Source organism: Silurus meridionalis, chromosome 12, assembly GCF_014805685.1.
Source record: "Silurus meridionalis isolate SWU-2019-XX chromosome 12, ASM1480568v1, whole genome shotgun sequence".
In the NCBI taxonomy this organism is placed as follows: domain Eukaryota; kingdom Metazoa; phylum Chordata; class Actinopteri; order Siluriformes; family Siluridae; genus Silurus; species Silurus meridionalis.
Window position 1 is genome coordinate 6,141,855 of NC_060895.1, and position 20,389 is coordinate 6,162,243.

Sequence of the window (20,389 nt, forward strand, 5' to 3'; positions counted from 1 at the left end):
AACATAATAAAGGTCATTTGTTGTAAACAGAGCTAGTCTCAAAACCTTTTTATACCACCTCAAATTTCCAAAAATAATGTGATGGTCTGTAAACTTTAGATTTCTACAGAAATATATAGAAAATACAGGTGGAATTTAGCAAAAGTCTACAAAGACATTATTACAAAATCTCTGTCATCTTAAACATCCTTACCTTCAATACAGATGATTCTGTCCACAAGTGAAAACAGAGGATCAGTTTTCTCAAAACTCTCCCCATGTCTTTACTGTAACTATAGTATGTAGCTTTGCATGTGTGTAGAAACTTTTAACAGCACTAAAATTAACTTTAGATTAAAGCTTGTAAAATAACAGCACACACATTTCCCGGAAAACGGGATTACGAATGTAACCCTAGTTCCCCGAGGGAACGAGACGCTGCGTTGTAACGCTTTGGGACGTCCCATTCTAGATCTTCGCTCCTTGAGCCGCTCACTTATGAGGCTCAGGTTCGTGGAGGTCGTGGAGGATCAGATCTATCGTGACGAACCAGTCCTCGGATTTGAGTCTCGACCTCCTTGAGGGTAAGCAGCCTGAACCTGATGCCTCTAAATTAGTGAGTGATTGAATAATTGATTTAATAATAGTTTCAGCACCACCTTTTATTAACAGGTGCATAAAAGCAAACACATAACAATACATAGACAAGAAGAATTGTCATGTGATGTTACAGGGAACCTTTTTTGTGCAAACAAATCTATTTAACAATGTTGAAGATGATGAGTTGCAACAACCACGGTGAGACCAGAGGGCTGGAGCAGTGTCTTCAGCTTAGCAGGCAGGCAGAGCAGCATTGTCATCTGTGCAGGGTATAGGGGGAGATCATCAGCTTGGCAGGAATGTCGAAGTGACATCTTCAGCTGAGCAGGGATCTTCAGCTGAGCAGGATCTTAAACAAGGCAGGGGTTGGAGCAAAGTGGGAACAGGGAAAGAAGGTTCTCAGCAGAACAGAGAGGCAGAGCAACACTCTCAAAAGCACAGGATTTGGTGGAGCCATCTATTTGCAGGGAGGTAGAACAATGTTCTGAGCAAAGCAGGAAAAATATCAAAGTCCTCAGTGGATAAGGTTGGGTTGGAATGTTTAAAGGCATTAACAGGGCAAAGAGGCAGATGGAGCAGGAGAACACCTATAAGAGAGCATTACGCCAACAATAAAGTTTGGTAGAGCTCCCATGTATCTATCCAGTCTTTTATCAACCTACGATCTGTCATGCTCTTTGAGATCTCAAAACTCTGGACTTATAATAATTGCCTAGTAATTGGACCAGCTCCAGTTATCTGACACCTCATGAAGATTTCAGACCCTTAAAGACAAGATGCCGAACCCCATAAGGATAGCAAGGCACGTTTATCCGTATTAGTTTCTTTATTTTGAGTGCATGTAAAACTGGAGTCACTGCAAACCGTACAGTTTGTTGCATGTATGTGCAATTTTGAGCTTTAGATTGCTTTCCATGTTCCAGACCCCATATAGGTAATGGTTACATTTTATTCCTGCTTTTTTGCCCTATAGTGTTTGACATTTATCTGCATATTTTAAGGTTAATCTGCCTATTTTCTTTTCTTTAAAAAAAAAAAAAAAAAATATATATATATATATATATATATATATATATATATATATATATATATATATATATATATATATATTTTTTTTTTAAATATATATATTTATTACTTTTTACCAGTAAACTGACTTGATTTTTAAAAAAAAACTTTTGTCTGATTGGTTAAATAAAGGTTATCTTAATCAAATGGTTTTTGTCACACTCACAACGTAAGTGCAGCACAAGCACATTTCTCACAAAACTGAGAAATTAAGCAGATAATATCTGAAACAACAAGTATGACTTTTATGTGGTATTATGTTTTTTGTTTACTGAAATTCTATGTTGTTTGTTCACGTGACATTATCCAATTATTGAAAATAAAAGTAGAAAATATTGCCTATTTAAATTATGGTTTACCGATTAAAGCGATCCAGAATCTGATTTCTAATGAAAGAATCAATATAAAGAACAGTAATCTTGATGACCAGTTTGGCAGGAATGATTCTAGTCACCAGTATAATCTAATATAATCTACCAATAGCTTTCTGACATGTATTTCTCTTATTCTCTTATGTTTTAGAGCAGTTTGGAGAAGTCGTGGGAGAAGATTAGAGACAGATCTAAATGTAAAAATGTAGTGGGTTCAAAGATTTTGAAATTTTACTGCACAGATCTTATAAGACCAACAATGCTGGATGCTTAATAACTAATGAAGGAAATGCTACTGAGTCATTGGGTCATTTAGAGTCCTTTATACTAGATAGAAGAAATCACAGATTTTGTAAAAAAAAAAGATTTTAGTGCTGTTTTATAAATCAAAGACTGTGAAACCACATAATTTCCTGCACGTCTGCTTTTATCTCCTAAAATGAAGTGATAAGTGTGTTCTTTGGGTGTGTTTGTCCCACATAGTACCTATTTTAAGAAAATTATGTTTTAACACTATCAACTTCTGATTATCCGCTTTGCTGAGTCTATATGGCTCCATTGTGGTAATTTCCTGTTTATGTTTGCAATCAGGACTCTCTTAGATGTGGGTAATAATACACTGTCACTGTGGCACAACTGTTTTGTTTGCAGTGTATTAGCTTGGTGTTTAATGCTCTTAGTTTAATGCATCATGTGAGTTGATGTATCTCCTTATAACTGCATCACTGTGTGCTCAAGGTAAATTCTATTTTTAGCTTCGCACACATTCAAGAACTAGTCTACAGTATGAAAATCATAATCCTAGTTGAACCCCGGACAGAAAGTAATTATAGGCAGAACCCAGCCTGTACCACCACACAGCACAAACACTGTCATATAGGTCAGCCATTCTTACATAATCATTATGCAACACATTCTTTTGCTTAGCACTTTAACTTAGACTTATTGGCATGTATGTTTTATAATTGGTGGAACGAAACTGAAGTACTGGCCAGAAAAACACTACATTTCCAAAAGTATTGGGTCACCTGGTCATAAGTATGGTGTGTGTGATCTTTGAGCATTGCATTTCACATTTAGTCCCAATTTGCACTTATAATTTCCTCCACTCTTCTGGGAAGATGTTCCACTAGACTTTGGAGTGTGCTTATAGAGAATTGTGTTTATCAGCCACTAGGGTATTATGAAAGGCAGGTACTGATGTAGGTGAGGAGACCTAGGGTGCAGTCATCCCAAAGGTGTCCAGTGGGGATGAGGTCAGAGCTCTATAGCAAACCACTCAAGATCCTCCTCTCCAAAGCATGTAAACCAGATAAAGGAGCTCACTTTATGCACAGGGGCATTGCCATGCTGGAACAGGTTTTGGTTTCTAAGTTCAAGTGAATGCAAAATTTTATTATAGCCCATCTCAAGACAATTAAGTGCCTCCAGCTTTGTGATAACAGTTTGGAAAAGAACCACATATAACAGAAAAGGTGAGGTGATCCAATACTTTTGGAAATATAGTGTATGTAGACACCTGACTATCACATCTACTGATAAGTTTATCAGTTGTCTGTTTTTAAGCACAATTCTGTATTTCCTGCTTGTCTTTGATTGTATTCAGAAAAACGTCTTTCTGTTCCCAGCAACCAATCAACAACAACAAAAAACAGGATTTTACTTGTTGCCAAAGGTTAGCTTGTTACTCTTCCAATGCTTTGTCTATACCATACATACGTTCTTTCTTGTCTTATCATTACAATTATTTTGCAGCCAATCATAAATTAAGACATTTTTTCTGTTTCCAAATAAAAGCAAGTCTGCAGCAGGGCGAAAGCTGAGTCTTGATAGAAGTAGATGTGGCTACATGGATATCATAAATATTTGACATTATTTGGGCACATATATGTGTTACATTTATAAAAACAGTAATGTTTGTAATATTTTGAAATATATGTGGCATATATGTACAAGTATCTGACATACAGTGTATTTCTATATCTGTGAAATCCAAACATGAACATGTATGCAACATATGTACTTTGCATATATATTGCTATATCAGATTTCAGTATGGGTCAGTTCAGTTCAGTTCAGTTTTATTTGTATGGCACGTTTAACAATAAGCATAGTCTCAAAGCAGATAAATAGGTTCTAAAAATTTGTATTCATGTTAGTGCCTATAAGTTTATGTCTATCCCTAATGAGCGGGTCAGTGGTGACAGTGGCAAGGAAAAAACTCCCTGAGATGGCATGAGGAAGAAGAGGAACCAGACTCAAAAGGGAAACCCATCTTCATCTGGGTGGCACTGAATATCCATTCGTTTAAGTTTTAGAGAGAGAGAGAGAGAGAGAGAGAGAGAGAGAGAGAGAGAGAGAGAGAAAATAGAGAGAGAGCTCATTTTGTGCACAGGGTTTGCTGGAACGAGTTTGGGTTTCTAGGATCAACCGAAGTGCTGCATTTAAAATCATCTCCTCAAATGCTTCCTAACTGTTATGCAACACAATCTAACCATATAAAACTTATATCATTCTAACTACAATACACTTACAGCTCAACTGTGGTCATGTTGCTGGACCTTGGTGTTGAGTCCTGGGTGTTTAAGCAGTGATTTTTAGAATGTAGATTCCCTAATGAGCAAGCTAGTGGTAACAAGCTAGATGTTTCGGAGCACAGCTTTAGCTAGCGATATACTTAGAGGCAGAGTACCAGGTAAGCTTAAGATCTGAATTAAATTCAGCTCAATTCAATTTGATTTGGTCAGCACTTTTAACAATGTTTTGGTCACAAAGCATCTTTATAGAGAAACAATCCTTTTTAAGGTAAACATAGGTTTTTCTCACATTGGAAGATAATGATAAATACCTTCATCTATAGAGGTTACTAAGTCTAACATTATTAAGGAGGTGAAGGCAGTGGCCAATGCAGTATGCTTGGGTGCTACACCAATGCTGCATGGCTATGGAGCTTATAGCCGTTAATAACTGCTGGATGTCAAAGTGATTCTCTGAAAACAACATTGCCTGAGTGTTAAGGGCAAGGCTGGGCTTAAAATGTGGAGACAATCGTGGTTTAGACCAAATGCAAATATGTACAGTTTGTCATCCATCACCAGTGGTTTTAAATTTTTCCCACAAGCCAGGTGGTACAAAGATGAGGAGCAGTTGAGTGATATACCCAGATGAGGATCGGTTCCCTCTTGTGTCTGATTCCTCTCAAGGTTTCTTCCTTATGCCATCTCGGGAAGTTTTTCCTTTGCCACAGTCGCCACCGGCTCGCTCATCAGGGACAAACTTACTTATAAAGAACATATTCTCTTTTACTCACCACATTTTCTGTGTAAAGCTGCTTTGAGACAATGTTCATTGTTGAAAGCGCTATACAAATAAAAATGAATTGAATATAAAATGCTAAAATCATAGTAATTTTATATGTATAGGTATATACACACAGGAGCAGTCTTTGCTCCTACTGGTTCTTAAGATAATGTTCAACAGCATGAAATGTTGCTTACTTTTTAATCTTGAATCTATCTATCTATCTATCTATCTATCTATCTATCTATCTATCTATCTATCTATCTATCTATCTATCTATCTATCTATTCTATTCTATTCTATTCTATTCTATTCCATCCTATATACAGATGTTTGACACAAGAGATGGATGAAAATGTGAATATATTTGGATCAGACATAAATCCAGATCTGTCAAGTCTATGGAAGACAATTTTACTACTTAGCTTAGTATTTGAATAGAAATTTGAAGGAAAAACAATATAATAAAACACACAATAAATGAGCTTGGTGAATGTTGTACATGTGGTACTTGAAAAAAAAGAGTTTTAGTCCTGATTTCGTAGACTAAAGTGTGAATGTGTGCTATTTGAGAAATATCCTGCACACCTTGTCATATAATAAAAAATTATACTCTGCATTTATTTTTGCTCATTTTCAGAAAATCTGATCGAGGGTAATTAATGAGTCATTTTCACTTCAGGGAACGTGCACATTACACACTTCACTCTAAATGGTATGCTATTTCAGATTAGCAGCCTACACTACACTACTCAGCCCTACCCTGCCCTACACTACACTACACTACACTACTCTTCCCTACACTACACTACAGCACCAGGGGTTTCCATAGTTACACTAGGAGTCGCACAATATTGACACACTATTTAGGAGGGCAGTATGCGGATTGGGACGGAGCCATGCAATCGGACGCTGCAGGTTCCTCCGTGTAACCGAGAGCAGTTCGAGGCAAAAAAAAATCGGATTATTAGTCCTTAACACGCGGATGTTTTAAAGACGTGGCGAGATGATGGAGACGCGTTTCGGAGTGGATTATTTGTTCCGAGCTCCGCGTTTGTTCTCTCAGCGATTTTCACCCCGATGCTCTCAACCCAGAGGAGAGGAACACGTCTCTCAGGTCCTTACTTCACCGGTCGGAAGCTTTTGATCCTCCTGATCCTCCTCATCATCAACATCCTCATTAACATCATAACCTCAGGTGGAGCTCGCGTGCCTGACCCTTCTTCAACTCTTTTACCAGATCCTTCATTAGGACCAGTTTCATTCCCATAGATGTGCAGAAATCCTTTACTGATTTTCTTTTGATTGACCCATGGGATCTGACAGCTCTCATCTCAATCTCTGGATGAACCTGGAGAAACTCGTCTAGTTCAAGGACCAAGATGCATCTCATCAGGGCGAAATGGTAAGCCATACCTCAGCACTAGATGACACACGAATTCAACTGATCCAGATGTTTCTGAGATTCTTTCAAAGTGTGCCAGGTTATGTATCTGCCATACTTTCTTCAAGATTCGATTAAGGTCGCTGCTGTCCTTAATGGCTTTTATGATGAGAAGATGGAAGGTGTTGGTGGTACTGAATGCGTTCGCAGTGGCGGGCTTCTTCACTTTTTGGGGCAAGTGCGACGTCCGGCCGAGCAAGGTCGTTAACGGTCACGCTCGTCTTAATGGATCTTATTCAGACTCGAGTGTCAGTCATGAGGTCCTGCTCAAGAGGCTCGGCTCGTTGGAAGATGTGGTCTACAGACAGCTAAATGGTCAATTATTTCCTCTGTATTTATTGTGTATTCCTCTGTCTTTAGTGAGGAGCAAGATGTTAAGAATATCGAGCTCTTTTCTTGATCAACAGGTTTGTCCAAATCTCTTGGGCTTATTGAGGGCTTCAGAGGCCAGGGCAAAGGTGGCTCTGGCACACTGACTCCTGGGGAGGAAAAGCAAACCAAACACTTACAGGAGAAGTACGGCTACAATGCGTTCCTGAGTGACAGGATTTCCCTGGACAGGTCCATTCCAGACTTTCGGCCCAGCAAGTAAGCGAGGCTCTTCTCTGTACCTGTACCAGATCCAGCTGGATGTTCTGTATGTACGTTTATTTAGGTCAGGATCTGAGATTATTAATACTGGGTTGACATTGTGCCAGATTACATTGCAACTCATTAACTGTAAGATTTACTGCCTGAATTTGAGCAAATCTCAGTATAATGTGACTTAAATGGACGAAATTGTCCAAATGAGATATTTCTCATTGGCAGTTATAATATCAGGGTCCTGATCATGATCAAAATCTAATCTCAACATATTTTTTTTTTTTTTTACAGTAAACGTTTCTTATTAATTGCCAATTTTATAACTCAAAAGGCCACTCTGTCTCCCCGGATACCTTTGAATATTTCCTGATATATTATGCAGACAACTTGTGCAGCATCGCTGACATGCCTTTCTAAACCTCATCGGCGGGCTGAGAGCGGAAATGCAAATCACAACAGACAGTCAGCCATGCACACCAACACCATAGTCCAAAACAAGCTCTCTCCAAGCAGACACTATAAATAGATTTCACATCACTCCCACAAGTTCTGGGACTGGAAAGTGTGCAAACCAAAACTGTAGGAGGAAAAAAAACTGCAGGATTATATAAAAAAATTCATTTTCTTTATTTTAATTTCTCACATTTTCTCATAATTTTCTCAAATTTGTATGTATAGTCGCTTTTATCTAATGCACAAATGTCCGAGCAGCAGCATTTCAATGCAGGTTGTATTCCGTATATAACTTTATTTGTGAGAAATAAAAATCTTTGCATCTTTTACTTTATTTCTATACGCAACAATGCCAGATTGATTTTCTTGTTTTTTTTCTCAAGGTGCAAAAACATATTCTATCCTAAAGACCTGCCTCAGATTTCACTTATCTTCATCTTTGTGAATGAGGCGCTGTCGGTGATCTTGCGATCTGTGCACTCGGCCGTCAACCACACCCCACCTCACCTGCTGAAGGAGATCATCTTAGTAGACGATAACAGTGATGATGGTGAGAAACTAAGCGATGGATCATGAGTATCTCCATGTAACTGTGTAAACAAAATCGGTATTTGCTGTCACAAGCACAAATTGAACAGTTTTAGAAGAAATTAATATGTTGCTTGGTTATAAAGTACCTTCCTTTTTATTCTGTAAGGTTTCTGCCTAAAATAGAAGACACTGTGGACTAAACAAATTCAGAAAAGTATTGATTTTTATGATCTCACACTGAATCCAACTGTTCATGATCTTTAATGATAATCAGCTGAAATCAGAATGAACAGTGCAGAAGAGGAAGAGTTCAGGTCCTGGTTTTACATTGGTATAGAATGCAGATTTAAGAACTTTTAGAATGCGAGGTTAATCAGTTTCAGTGAAAACAGTCCTACAGCTTATTTCTGACTTAGAAGGTCATCCCTGATAAACTAGGACATACGTTCACAGTGCTCCTTGCTCATGTTGTGAACAACGACGCCCGTGTCTGATCCATCATTCTACAAGTGCTAGTCTTTCTTCAGGAGACAGTTCTATTTCCAGAACACTCCAGGCATGGGCCAGTGGCAGAGGGCCAGCAATCTATCAAAAGTGACGGCTAGAGAATCTTTTTTGTTCAGATGATGAGGAGGGCAAACAAGTAGACCACCCCTCTGTACCTTTCCCATTGTGATGTATGATAGTGATGTAGGATATCTAGCACTATCTATGTAGATGACAACTTAATTCAAAGTTGCTGTTCTTTTTTTTTTTTTTGTAGTGGAAGAAGTATATATTGTTCAAACACACACCAAAGCAAAGGACAAGCATATAGTGGTGTGAAAAAGTGTTTGCCCCCCTTCCTGATTTCTTTTTTTCTTGCATGTTTGTCACACTTTCATGTTTCAGATCATCAAACTAATTTAAATATTAGTTAAAGGTAACACAAGAAGATTTTTTTACATTTTTTACAATTCAATTTTTATGCAGAATTGTTGTAATTCAGCCACATTGGAGGTTTTTCCAGCATGAACCGCCTTTTTAAGGTCATTTCACATCATCTCAGTAGGATTCAGGTCAGGAAGTTGACTAGGCCACTCCAAAGCCTTAATTTTGTTTTTCTTCAGCCATTCAGAGGTGGACTTGCTGGTGTGTTTTGAATCATTGTCCTGCTGCAGAACCCAAGTTTGCTTCAGCTTGAGGTCACGAACAGATGGCCGGACATTCTTCTTCAGGATTTTTTGGTAAACAGCAGAATTCATGGTTCCATTTATCACAGCAAGTCTTCCAGGTCCTGAAGCAGCAAAACAGCCCCAGACCATCACACTACCACCACCATATTTTACTGTTGGTATGATGTTCTTTTTCTGAAATGCAGTGTTATTTTTACACCAGATGTAATGGGACACACACCTTCCAAAAAGCTAAAACTTTTGTCTCGTCAGTCCACAAGTATTTTCCTAAAAGTCTTGAGGATCATCAAGATGTTTTCTGGCAAAACTGAGACGAACCTTTATGTTCTTTTTGCTCAGCAGCAGTTTTCGTCATGCAGACCATTTTTGCCCAGTCTCGTTCTTATGGTGGAGTCATGAACACTGACCTTAACTGAGGCAAGTGAGGCCTGCAGTTCTTTGGATGTTGTTGTGGGGTCTTTTGTGACCTCTTGAATGAGTTTTCGCTGTGCTCTTGGGGTAATATTGGTCGACTGGCCACTCCTGGGAAGGTTCTCCACTGTTCCATGTTTTTGCCATTTGTGAATAATGGCTCTTACTGTGGTTTGCTGGAGTCCCAAAGCTTTAGAAATGGCGTCATAACCTTTTCCAGACTGATAGATCTCAATTACTTTCTATTTCTTCTTTTGTTTCTGAATTTCTTTGGATCTCAGCATGCTGTCTATCTTTTGAGGATCTTTTGGTCTACTTCACTTTGTCAGGCAGGTCCTATTTAAGAGATTTCTTGATTGTGAACAGGTGTGGCTAGAAAAATTTAACTCAGGTGTGATAAACCACAGTTTTAACAGCAGGGGCAAACACTTTTTCACACAGGGCCATGTAGTTTTGGATTCAAAAACTGCATGTTGTGTTCACTTGTGTTATCTTTTACTAATATTTAAATTAGTTTGATGATCTGAAACATTAAAGTGTAACAAACATGCAAAAAAATAAGAAATCTGGAAAAACACTTTTTCATACCACTGTAGTTCAAGAAAACCGTTTCTCTTATGCTAATTTTTATTGTGTTTCTATGTGCATGTGTTTGTGACAGAGCAACTGAAAGGTCCACTTGAGGAATATGTCAACAAACGATACCCAGGCCTTGTCAAAATCGTTCGCAATCAGAAGCGAGAGGGCCTCATCCGTGCTCGCATTGAGGGTTGGAAAATAGCTACAGGGGAGGTGACAGGCTTTTTCGATGCCCACGTTGAATTTACTCCCGCTTGGTAAATATGTTTTATCTATAAAGCTCTTAGTTTTTTTATTAATCAGCAAAGTTAACGAATCTTGTCCTAGTGACGAAATCTATATATATATATATATATATATATATATATATATATATATATATATATATATATATATATTTTTTTTTTTTACCATTAAACATACCAGAGTACTGCTAAATCAGAAAAAATCTCATAGCTTATAGTAATAGCTGTAGAGATCAGCAATGAGTAAGGGGGCACAAAGACACTTATTATCCTGTAAAAGGAGTCTCAGATAAAAATTTAATAAAACATTGAGAATTGCTGGTCTAGATTTTGAGAAGCGAGAAAATCTAGCTCAGATATTAATGACGGCATTGTTTCTATTCCTCATATTAGGGCTGAACCAGTTCTGTCCAGAATAAAGCAGGACCCCAAGAGGATCATCCTACCCTCAATTGACAACATTAAACATAAATCATTCGGCCTGGAGCGCTACGAGAACTCTGGCCATGGTTTTAACTGGGAGCTGTGGTGCATGTACATCAGTCCTCCAAAGCAATGGTGGGATTTGGGAGACGCCTCTGCACCCATCAGGTGTGTGATCAGGTGTAAATTGATATTTTTTGTTTTATATTTATGTTTCCATTATCTTGACAACAAATTAGAGAATTAGAAACTAGTATTTGCCTGTGGGGAAAAAATAGCAAGTAATTTTGAAGCTGAAGAAATGGAGAAAACCAGACTAAAATCAGACCTCTTCAGGCATGTAATGGCAATAATGGAAGAAGAAAACACTGGTGTACTAACAACCAGACATCAAACAATTTGGCAAGGGAAAAAACGACATTGTCAGTTAACGCACCAACAACCTCCACAAGTCAGCGCTAAATTGATCAAAATCTACCCATTAGAAGAAGACGGAAATATTGAGGCCCAGGATGCAGAAAAAACATTTAGCAAGAAGGATTAAAAGTCCAGACTCTCTTCACAAAAATATATATAGATATAAGCTACAAAGCTTTTGAAATATTCTCTGCTATCAAAACAATGAAAAGGCCAAAGTGTGGAGAAAGAAAGGATCTGCTTATGATCCAAAATGTACATCTCACTTTCTGAAAAGGAGAGTGAAGGAAGAAACCCCCCAAAAAACAACACATGAAAGGAGATGTGGTAGTAGCCTGGCCTAAACTTCACAAAATCAGAATGTTCTTATTACCTAAATAAAATTCAGGAGCTGACTTCAGCAATTCTAATCGGTTGTCTTATATTAATCTATATTCAAAAATGGATTGCCTTTTTAGAAACGAGCTTATTATAGGGACAGCGCATGTAGGACGCTTTGAGGACAATGCGAGAAAGGCCCGAATGAGATGGTTTGGACATGTGCAGAGGAGGGACATGGGGTATATCGGTAGGAGAATGCTGAGGGTGGAGCCACCAGGAAAGGAGGAAAAAAGGAAGGCCAAGCAGGAGGTTTATGGATGTGGTGAGGGAAAACATGCAGGTAGTTGGTGTGAAAGAGGCAGATGTAGAGGACAGGGGGGTATGGAGATGGATGATCTGCTGTGGAGACCCTTAATGGGAGAAGCAAAAAGAAGCTAAAGAAGAAGTCATTCCTTTTTATTTATAAGTGAAAAAAACTTGGTCAAGCATGCAACAAGCCACCAATCAGGCTTGTTTTTATTGCCGCTTAACCTTATAATTTTTAAGGCTCATAATATAGGCCCAAATTATGAAAGCCAATTTATTTACAAAAAAACCAAAATTCATATAAAGGTCATTCAGAAAGAATTCAGACCCCCTTCACTTTTTAAAAATTTTGTTATGCTACAGCCTGATACTTCAATCATTCATAATAATTCGTTTTTTTCTGATTAATCTACACTCAGTACCTATAATAAATTTTTTAACAGAATTCTTACACTAAATGAAAACAGCAATTTAAAAATTTTGAATGTTTTTGTAAATAACAATACAAAAATGTTATATCACATATATATACGTATTCACTTTACTCGGTACTTAGTTGAAGCACCTTTGGCATTACAGCCTCTTTTTGTGTATAATACAACAAGCTTTTCTTCATGGAGACTGTTGGTGGACAACCATTTCCAGGTCTCTCCAGAGACGCTCAATAGGATTCAGAGCCCTGACTGAGCCACTCTAGGACATTCTCAGAGTTAGTCACAGTCAGAGCCAATCTTGTGTTGACTTGGCTTAGGTTGACGTGTGCTTAGGGTTGTTGTCATGGGGAAAATTAAACCAGTCTGAGGTCTGTGGAACAGGTGTTTATTAAGGATATCTGTACTTTGCTCTATTCACCTTTTCCTAAACCCTGACCAGTTGCTTAGTCCCTGCTGCAGAAAAACACCAACACAGCATGATGCTGCCACCATCATGATTCAGTGTTGAGATGGTTTTAGGCAGGTGATGAACGGTGCCTGGTTTCCTCCAGACATGACACTTGTCCTTCAGGCCAAAGAGTTTAAAAGGCCAACGGTTCAATCTTGGTTTCATCACACCAAAGAATCTTTTTCCACACAGTCTAAGAGTCCTTCAGTGGGTTTTGCTTTCACACATAGCCACTCTGCTAGTGATGATTGTTCTTTTGGAACTTTGTCCCATCTCCACACAGGATCTCCGGAGCTCAGTCAGAGTGACCACCGGGTTCTTGACCACCTCAAGGCCTTACTAAGGCCTTTCTTCCCCAATGCCGGGTGACCAACCCTTTGAAGAATCCTGATTATGCCACACGCCTTCTATTCGATAATTATTATTATCCCCAGATCTTTGCCTTGCAACAGTCCTGTTTTTGAGCTCTTCAGGCAGGTTTATTTTTACCTCATGGCTTAGTTTTTGCTCTGATATGCGCCGTCAGCTGTGAAGCCTTTTAGAGAGAGTTGTGTGCCTTTCTAAATCATGTCCAATCAATAAACTTTTTCACAGGTAGACTCTAATCAATGTGTAGAAACATTTCAGGAATGATCCAGAGAATGGAGAGACACCTGCACTAACTTTCAAGTGTTGTTGTGGTCTAAATACTTGTGATATTTCACATGTAATGTAATCACTGATGTACATGTGATATTTCTTTTTTTTTCAGTTCGTCATTATGGGGTACTGAGTGTAGATTAATGAGAAAAAAAGTTATTCAAACGGTTGTAGTATCAGGCTGCAACGTGAAAAAAATTAAAAATAGTGAATCTACTGTTTATGGTTACAAAATGTACTAGATCAAATATATAATATTAAAAAAAAAATTCCTTTCAGGACGCCTGCAATGATTGGCTGTTCATTTGTGGCAAACCGGCTCTACTTTGGAGAGCTGGGTCTGCTAGACTCCGGCATGGACGTCTATGGTGGAGAAAATATAGAGCTCGGAATAAGGGTCAGTATCTCAAAATGTTCCATGTTTTGCATAGAGCACTAAATAATGGCTTTTAGATTTGATCAGTTATGCAGAGCATAAAAATTTAAGATAAAAGCCGTTATGTTTGTGGGCGGATCAAGGTTTGGCTGTGTGGGGGCAGTATGGAGGTCTTGCCGTGCTCTCGGGTGGCTCACGTTGCCAGGACAAAGAAACCGTACCACAACAACATTGCTTTTCACACCAGGCGCAATGCACTGCGGGTGGCCGAAGTATGGTTGGACGAGTACAAGTCTAACGTCTACCTGGCCTGGAACCTTCCAATGGAGGTAAGGAAGTGGTTCACAAAAGTCTTTTCAAATAATTTTAGAAATCAATATTGCAGTAGTATTCTACATGCTTTTTTTGGATACTTGGGAATACACTTTCTCTGTATGTAGAATCACGGCATTGATTATGGGGACATATCAGAGCGTGTGGCACTGAGGAAAAGATTGCAGTGTAAAAACTTCGAGTGGTACCTTGATAATATCTACCCAGAGATGAGGCGATACAACAACACTCTGTTTTACGGAGAAGTGAGTAAAACATGAGAGTGAGTATAATTCCATAATTATGAAGCTGCCACTTCAGGATTGAGAGCAAACGTTGATGTGAGCAAGGATTTTAGACGTGTTATTGTTTGCCTCTACCCAACACCCAACGCCATATGGCAGGGTAAAAGGTTAAAAGAATTAGGAGAGTCATAACACCATACAGTAATTTATTTCCTAGTTTTTTTGCATTTGTGTGTCTCTGTTTGGATGGCAGATTCGCAACTCCAACGTGACCCATCTGTGTGTGGATCAGGGTGTGAAAGAAAACCACACCGCAACCCTTCACCCTTGCCATGGTTGGAACCCACAGGTAGAGTTCCTGCTGTAGTGCTGAAAAACAAATCTGACCTAAAACACACCTCCACTGACTGCAGTCTGAAAATGGGTTACATCTGTGGAGTTTTTTTTTTTTTTCACTTGACACACTTTTTAACATATTCTGTTTCATCTGAAGCAGTTCAGCAGTGGTATCAGTTCAGCAGTGAAAAAAAGAAATAGACAGGGCTTCATAGAATGGAATTTTACTACTGAATATTATTGAGAAACATATGTAATATAACGTTTTTCTCTTATTAAATAAACTTCTTCCTGATAGTTGCTAATTGTAATATATAGTAATAATTGTAATATATATATATATATATATATATATATATATATATATATATATATATATATATATATTTTTTTTTTTTAAATGATGTGTGTTCAGGAAAATACAGTGCATCCAGAAAGTATTCACAGAGCTTCATTTTTTCCGCATTTTGTTATGGTACAGCCCTATTTCAAATTGGAATAAATTCATTATTTACCTCAAAATTTTACAAACAATTCCCCATAATGTCCACATGAAAGAGGTTTGTTTGAAATCTTTGCAAATTTATATATATATATATATATATATATATATATATATATATATATATATATATATATATATATATATATATAAAAGAATCACATGTACAGAAGTATTCACACAGTCTTTTTTCAATACTTTGTTTAAGTACCTTTGGCACCAATTACAGCCTCAAGTCTTACTGAGTTTGATGCTACAAGCTCTACACACCTATTTTTTTTGGCAGTTTCTCCCATTCTTCTTTGCAGAACCTCTAAAGCTCCATCAGGTAGGATAGGTGTGTTGGTGCAAAGCCATTTTTAGATCTCTCCAGAGATGTTCAATTGGGTTCAAGTCTGGGCTCTGGCTGGGAAACTCAAGGACATGCACAGAGTCGTCCCATAGTCACTTCATTATCTTTATCTTTGGCTGTGTGCTCACTCTACCATACAGGCCTGCACTGTGGAGTGCTGCAGAGATGGTTGTTCTTCTGGAAGGTTCCCCTCTCTCCACAGAGAAATGCTGGAACTCTTTTAGGGTGAACATCGGGTTCTTGGTCACCTCTCTGACTAAGGCCCTTCTCCCCCAAACCTGAGCTCAATTTTGAGTGTCATTGCAAAGGCTGTAAATACTTATTGAGTACATTTTGAGGTAAATAATGAATTTACTCTAATTAATCTATTTTGAAATGAGGCTGTAACATAACAAAATGCGGAAAAAGTGAATACTTTCCGAATGCACTATAAAGCAATACATGCAATATACAGACCTCTGTGTTTGTGTTTGGCAGCTTGGCCGCTATACCCAGGAGGGATATCTGTTTGTGGGTCCTTTGGGAAGCACTGGAGATGACACTTCCTGTGTGATTGATGACATTATCAGCAGCACCCCTCAGCTTGTCAACTGTGACAAAGTGTCCAATATAGGCCAGAAGACATGGAACTTTGTACAGGTAAAGCCTTGTCAAATATTTAAATTTTACCATCAATTACCAAATGAATGCCAGGCTTCAGGAAAATAAGCACTTAAATTTGTAGAGATTAAACATTTACATTAAGATACCATTAAGTGTTGGTTAAGGTTGTCTGGTGCTCCTCTACTTAGTTGTTGAACCAAGTTACATAAAAAAACAGACTTCAAGAGTGGCCTTCTTCTGGTGAAAGCTGCACAAGGGTTGATACATTAGTACACATACACCGTCAAACAAAAAAAATAGAAAACAAAATTCGAAAAAGTCCGATTTTTATTTGTATAGCGCTTTTACAATGAACATTGCCTCAAAGCAGCTTTACACAGATAATATGGTGATAACAAAATAAATATGTTCTTTATAAGTAAGTTTGTCTCTGATGAGCGAGCCGGTGGCGACTGTGGCAAGGAAAAACTCAGGTGGCATAAGGAAGAAACCTTGAGAGAAACCAGACTCAAGAGGGAACCCATCCTCATCTGGGTTGCACCGAATCCGTAATAGATGTCCATTTATTGCAGATATACGATGTTGCGGGGTACAGTGATGGTGATTAGAGGCAAAATGTAGTCCTGAGTCAGTGTAGCAGACTGTGTACATTAACTACAGTCCAAATCCATCCTCAAAGCGCCCGTTCTTACTCTGGAATTTCATGGAACCACCCAAGGCGTTGATGAGCAACCGTCCCCAGCTGCACAGAGCGGCCTCCAATAGAAGAGAACACTATCCAGAGGCAGGCCTGGACGAAGTGGGAAGATCCACAGAGAAAAGAGGGGCAGGAACAGTGGTCACTGTTTTACTAAGGATAGAAATAACCAAAGTGTTGATAATGTTCTCTAGGGAGGATAAACATGAACTGCAGTTAGGCAAATATTAAGTCTATTATATTTGGTGAATGAATGGGTTAATCTCCATGTGAGCACATCTTCAAAAAGGACATCTCTGTTAGTGCTAAACAGGAGATATTTATACAAGTGAAAGGTAAAGGAGCTTTTTTAGTTGTCACATCTACATTGCAGCGCAGTAAAATTCTTTTATGCATGTCGCAGCAATGTTAGTAAACTGGACTCAAAACAAAGCTTTAGCTATGATACAGCACCCCTTAAGGGATTGCTCAAGGGCCCCAAGGGTGGTAACTTGGTAATACTGGTGCTTAAACCCCCAACCTTCTGACCAGTAACTCAGAGCCTTAACCACTGAGCTACCACTTCAACATCCCAGTCTTTGTGGTCTGAAATTAAAGTCTACATGTCCAACACTAGACTAAGAGTATAATGGAGATTGATTAGGAAATGGAAGTGATATACAGTACAGACCAAAAGTTTGCACACACCTTCTCATTCAAAGAGTTTTCTTTATTTTCATGACTATGAAAATTGTAGATTCACACTGAAGGCATCAAAACTATGAATGAACACATGTGGAATTATATATGGAATTATATACATAACAAAAAAGTGTGAAACAAGTGAAAAATGTCATATTCTAGGTTCTTCAAAGTAGCCACCTTTTGCCTTGATTACTGCTTTGCACACTCTTGGCATTCTCTTGATGAGCTTCAAGAGGTAGTCACCTGAAATGGTCTTCCAACAGTCTTGAAGGAGTTTCCCGAGAGATGCTTGGCACTTGTTGGCCCTTTTGCCTTCACTCTGCGGTCCAGCTCACCCCTAAACCATCTCGATTGGGTTCAGGTCCGGTGACTGTGGAGTCCAGGTCATCTGGCACAGCACCCCATCACTCTCCTTCTTGGTCAAATAGCCCTTGATGCCTTCAGTGTGAATCTACAATTTTCATAGTCATGAAAATAAAGAAAACTCTTTGAATGAGAAGGTGTGTCCAAACTTTTGGTCTGTACTGTATACTAGGAATTGGTACAAGATCCTATGGTTATATTGAATGGACATTCCTTGGCACCCAGATGAGGATTGGTTCCCTTTTGAGTCTGGTTCCTCTCAAGGTTTCTTGCTCATGCCATCTCAGGGAGTTTTTCCTTGCCACAGTTGACGCTGGCTCGCTCATTAGGGACAAACCTACAATTATAAGGAACAAACATATATTCCTTACATAAAAACTTACAACAAAAAATATATTACATGCTTAACAGACACTTGAAGCTTCATGGATCATCACACCCATGCATCCTTGCTGAACATCCCATTCCAGATGTTGTCCCTCTTTACTGTTATAATAAGCTCCATTCGCCTAAAAGGATTTCCAATAGATTTTTGGAACATGGCTGTGATCATTCGGCTACAAGAGCATTCGTGAGATCAGGCACTGATTTCAGGTGTGGAGCCCTGGAATGCAGTCCATGCTCCAGTTCATTTCGAAGGTGTTCTTTGGGGTTGAGGTTTAATGGTCTAAGCGTCTAATTTTTATGTTCAGTTCAGGTGTCCAGGCTTTACCAAATAATAATTGCGGGATTGCAATTTTATTTATTCAGGATACTGACATCCTACTTTGGTAGGTAAGAACATGTTGTACATGGGCAGTAGGAAAAGGCATTATTATACTACATAGTGCTAATTTATGACTTATTTAATAGCTGAAAATATATTCATTCTCAACTCACAGCCCAAAACCACCTTAAGCTCTAGGTTACTGATAAGAAGGTTGGGTCTTCAAGCCTGGGTAGATCCCAGATGCCACTCTTGGGCTCTTGAGCAAGGCCCTTAACCCTATGTGCTCTAGGGGTGCTGTATCATGGCTGACCTGGTGCTCTGACCCTAACTTCCTCAAAATTGCTGAGATATGGAAAGAAAAGAATTTCACTGTGCTGTAATGTATATGTGACAAATAAAGACTCTTCTTCTATTACCATAAACATGTTTTAATTGTACTTACAGAATGAAGCAATCATGAACCGAGCCACAGGTCGCTGTCTAGAGGTGGTAAAGTCCAACATGTCCTTCGGCTATGCGCTGATTCTGCAGGCCTGCACTGGCCAGAGGTGGAACATCAAAAACACGATGAGGCAGCAGCAGGAACTTTGAATGAGCCAGACTCTTAAAATAAGACTGGAACAAGACAAGAAGTCAGAATTCTTGAAAGGAACTAGGACTGCTTTCATCTTTGTGCTCTGACTTCATCGAAGTTGATTTTGTGAACTGCTGTCAGTATAGGAGTGTGCAATACATGCGAGAGAAACTCAGCCCTCAGAACCTTTACAGAAGAAGAGGTTTTAATAAAATGTGTGTATTCCTCAAACAGAGTGGCCATCTCCGTCATACTTTAATAACATATAACAAGGCCAAAAAAGATTTTGTAAGAGACATGCTATGGAAGAATACAGAAGTTATAATAACAGCATTCCATATTAAGTAAAACCTTTTCTTCAGGGTGCTACAAACTACATTTTGTTCTTTTTTTGCATTTTAAGTGGGCTTTTTTTGGCATTTATGGAAAACATGGACTTCTGTATTTCTGTTGATTTGTCTGGAACACATTTATTACCCCAGTGGAAAATTCGATGGTAGGTGTACAAGCTCACTTGCTTGAGTTGTATTATTTCTTCTGGATATTGTGTGTGTGTGTGTGTGTGTGTGTGTGTGTGTGTGTGTGTGTGTGTGTGTGTATGATTTCAATCTTTTACAGCTTCAACCACATTAATAAGACATTTTTAGGAAGGTAACTGAATCTGTTAGGTGACTTAAACACTCAGTAGCATGATATTTTAATATGCAAATAGGAAATACCTTTACAGTGCAGTACAATGAGTGTAGGTATATTAAGATACAGTATATTAGGTAAGATATTTTTTAACTTTCCAGTGAGTGTAAATGAGTATGTGACTACTGCTGGTGGTCATGGCCAAATGGTTTGGTGATGGCAATTCTACCATACTGTCTTCCATAAAATTCAAATAAAATTTGAAATAAAACCA

General features: G+C 38.5%; 1 protein-coding gene across 1 annotated transcript; it reads left to right on the top strand.

The window, feature by feature from the left end:
* Nucleotides 1–6,172: 6,172 nt before the first annotated feature.
* On the top strand, nucleotides 6,173–20,389 carry galnt17 (polypeptide N-acetylgalactosaminyltransferase 17). Its single transcript, XM_046862160.1, has 12 exons — nucleotides 6,173–6,723; nucleotides 6,831–7,077; nucleotides 7,170–7,350; nucleotides 8,184–8,350; nucleotides 10,579–10,753; nucleotides 11,135–11,332; nucleotides 14,009–14,126; nucleotides 14,249–14,434; nucleotides 14,546–14,683; nucleotides 14,916–15,011; nucleotides 16,330–16,491; nucleotides 19,353–20,389. Exons 1-12 carry the CDS (start codon nucleotides 6,721–6,723, stop codon nucleotides 19,497–19,499), a joined length of 1,818 nt encoding a protein of 605 aa, XP_046718116.1. The 5' UTR covers nucleotides 6,173–6,720; the 3' UTR covers nucleotides 19,500–20,389.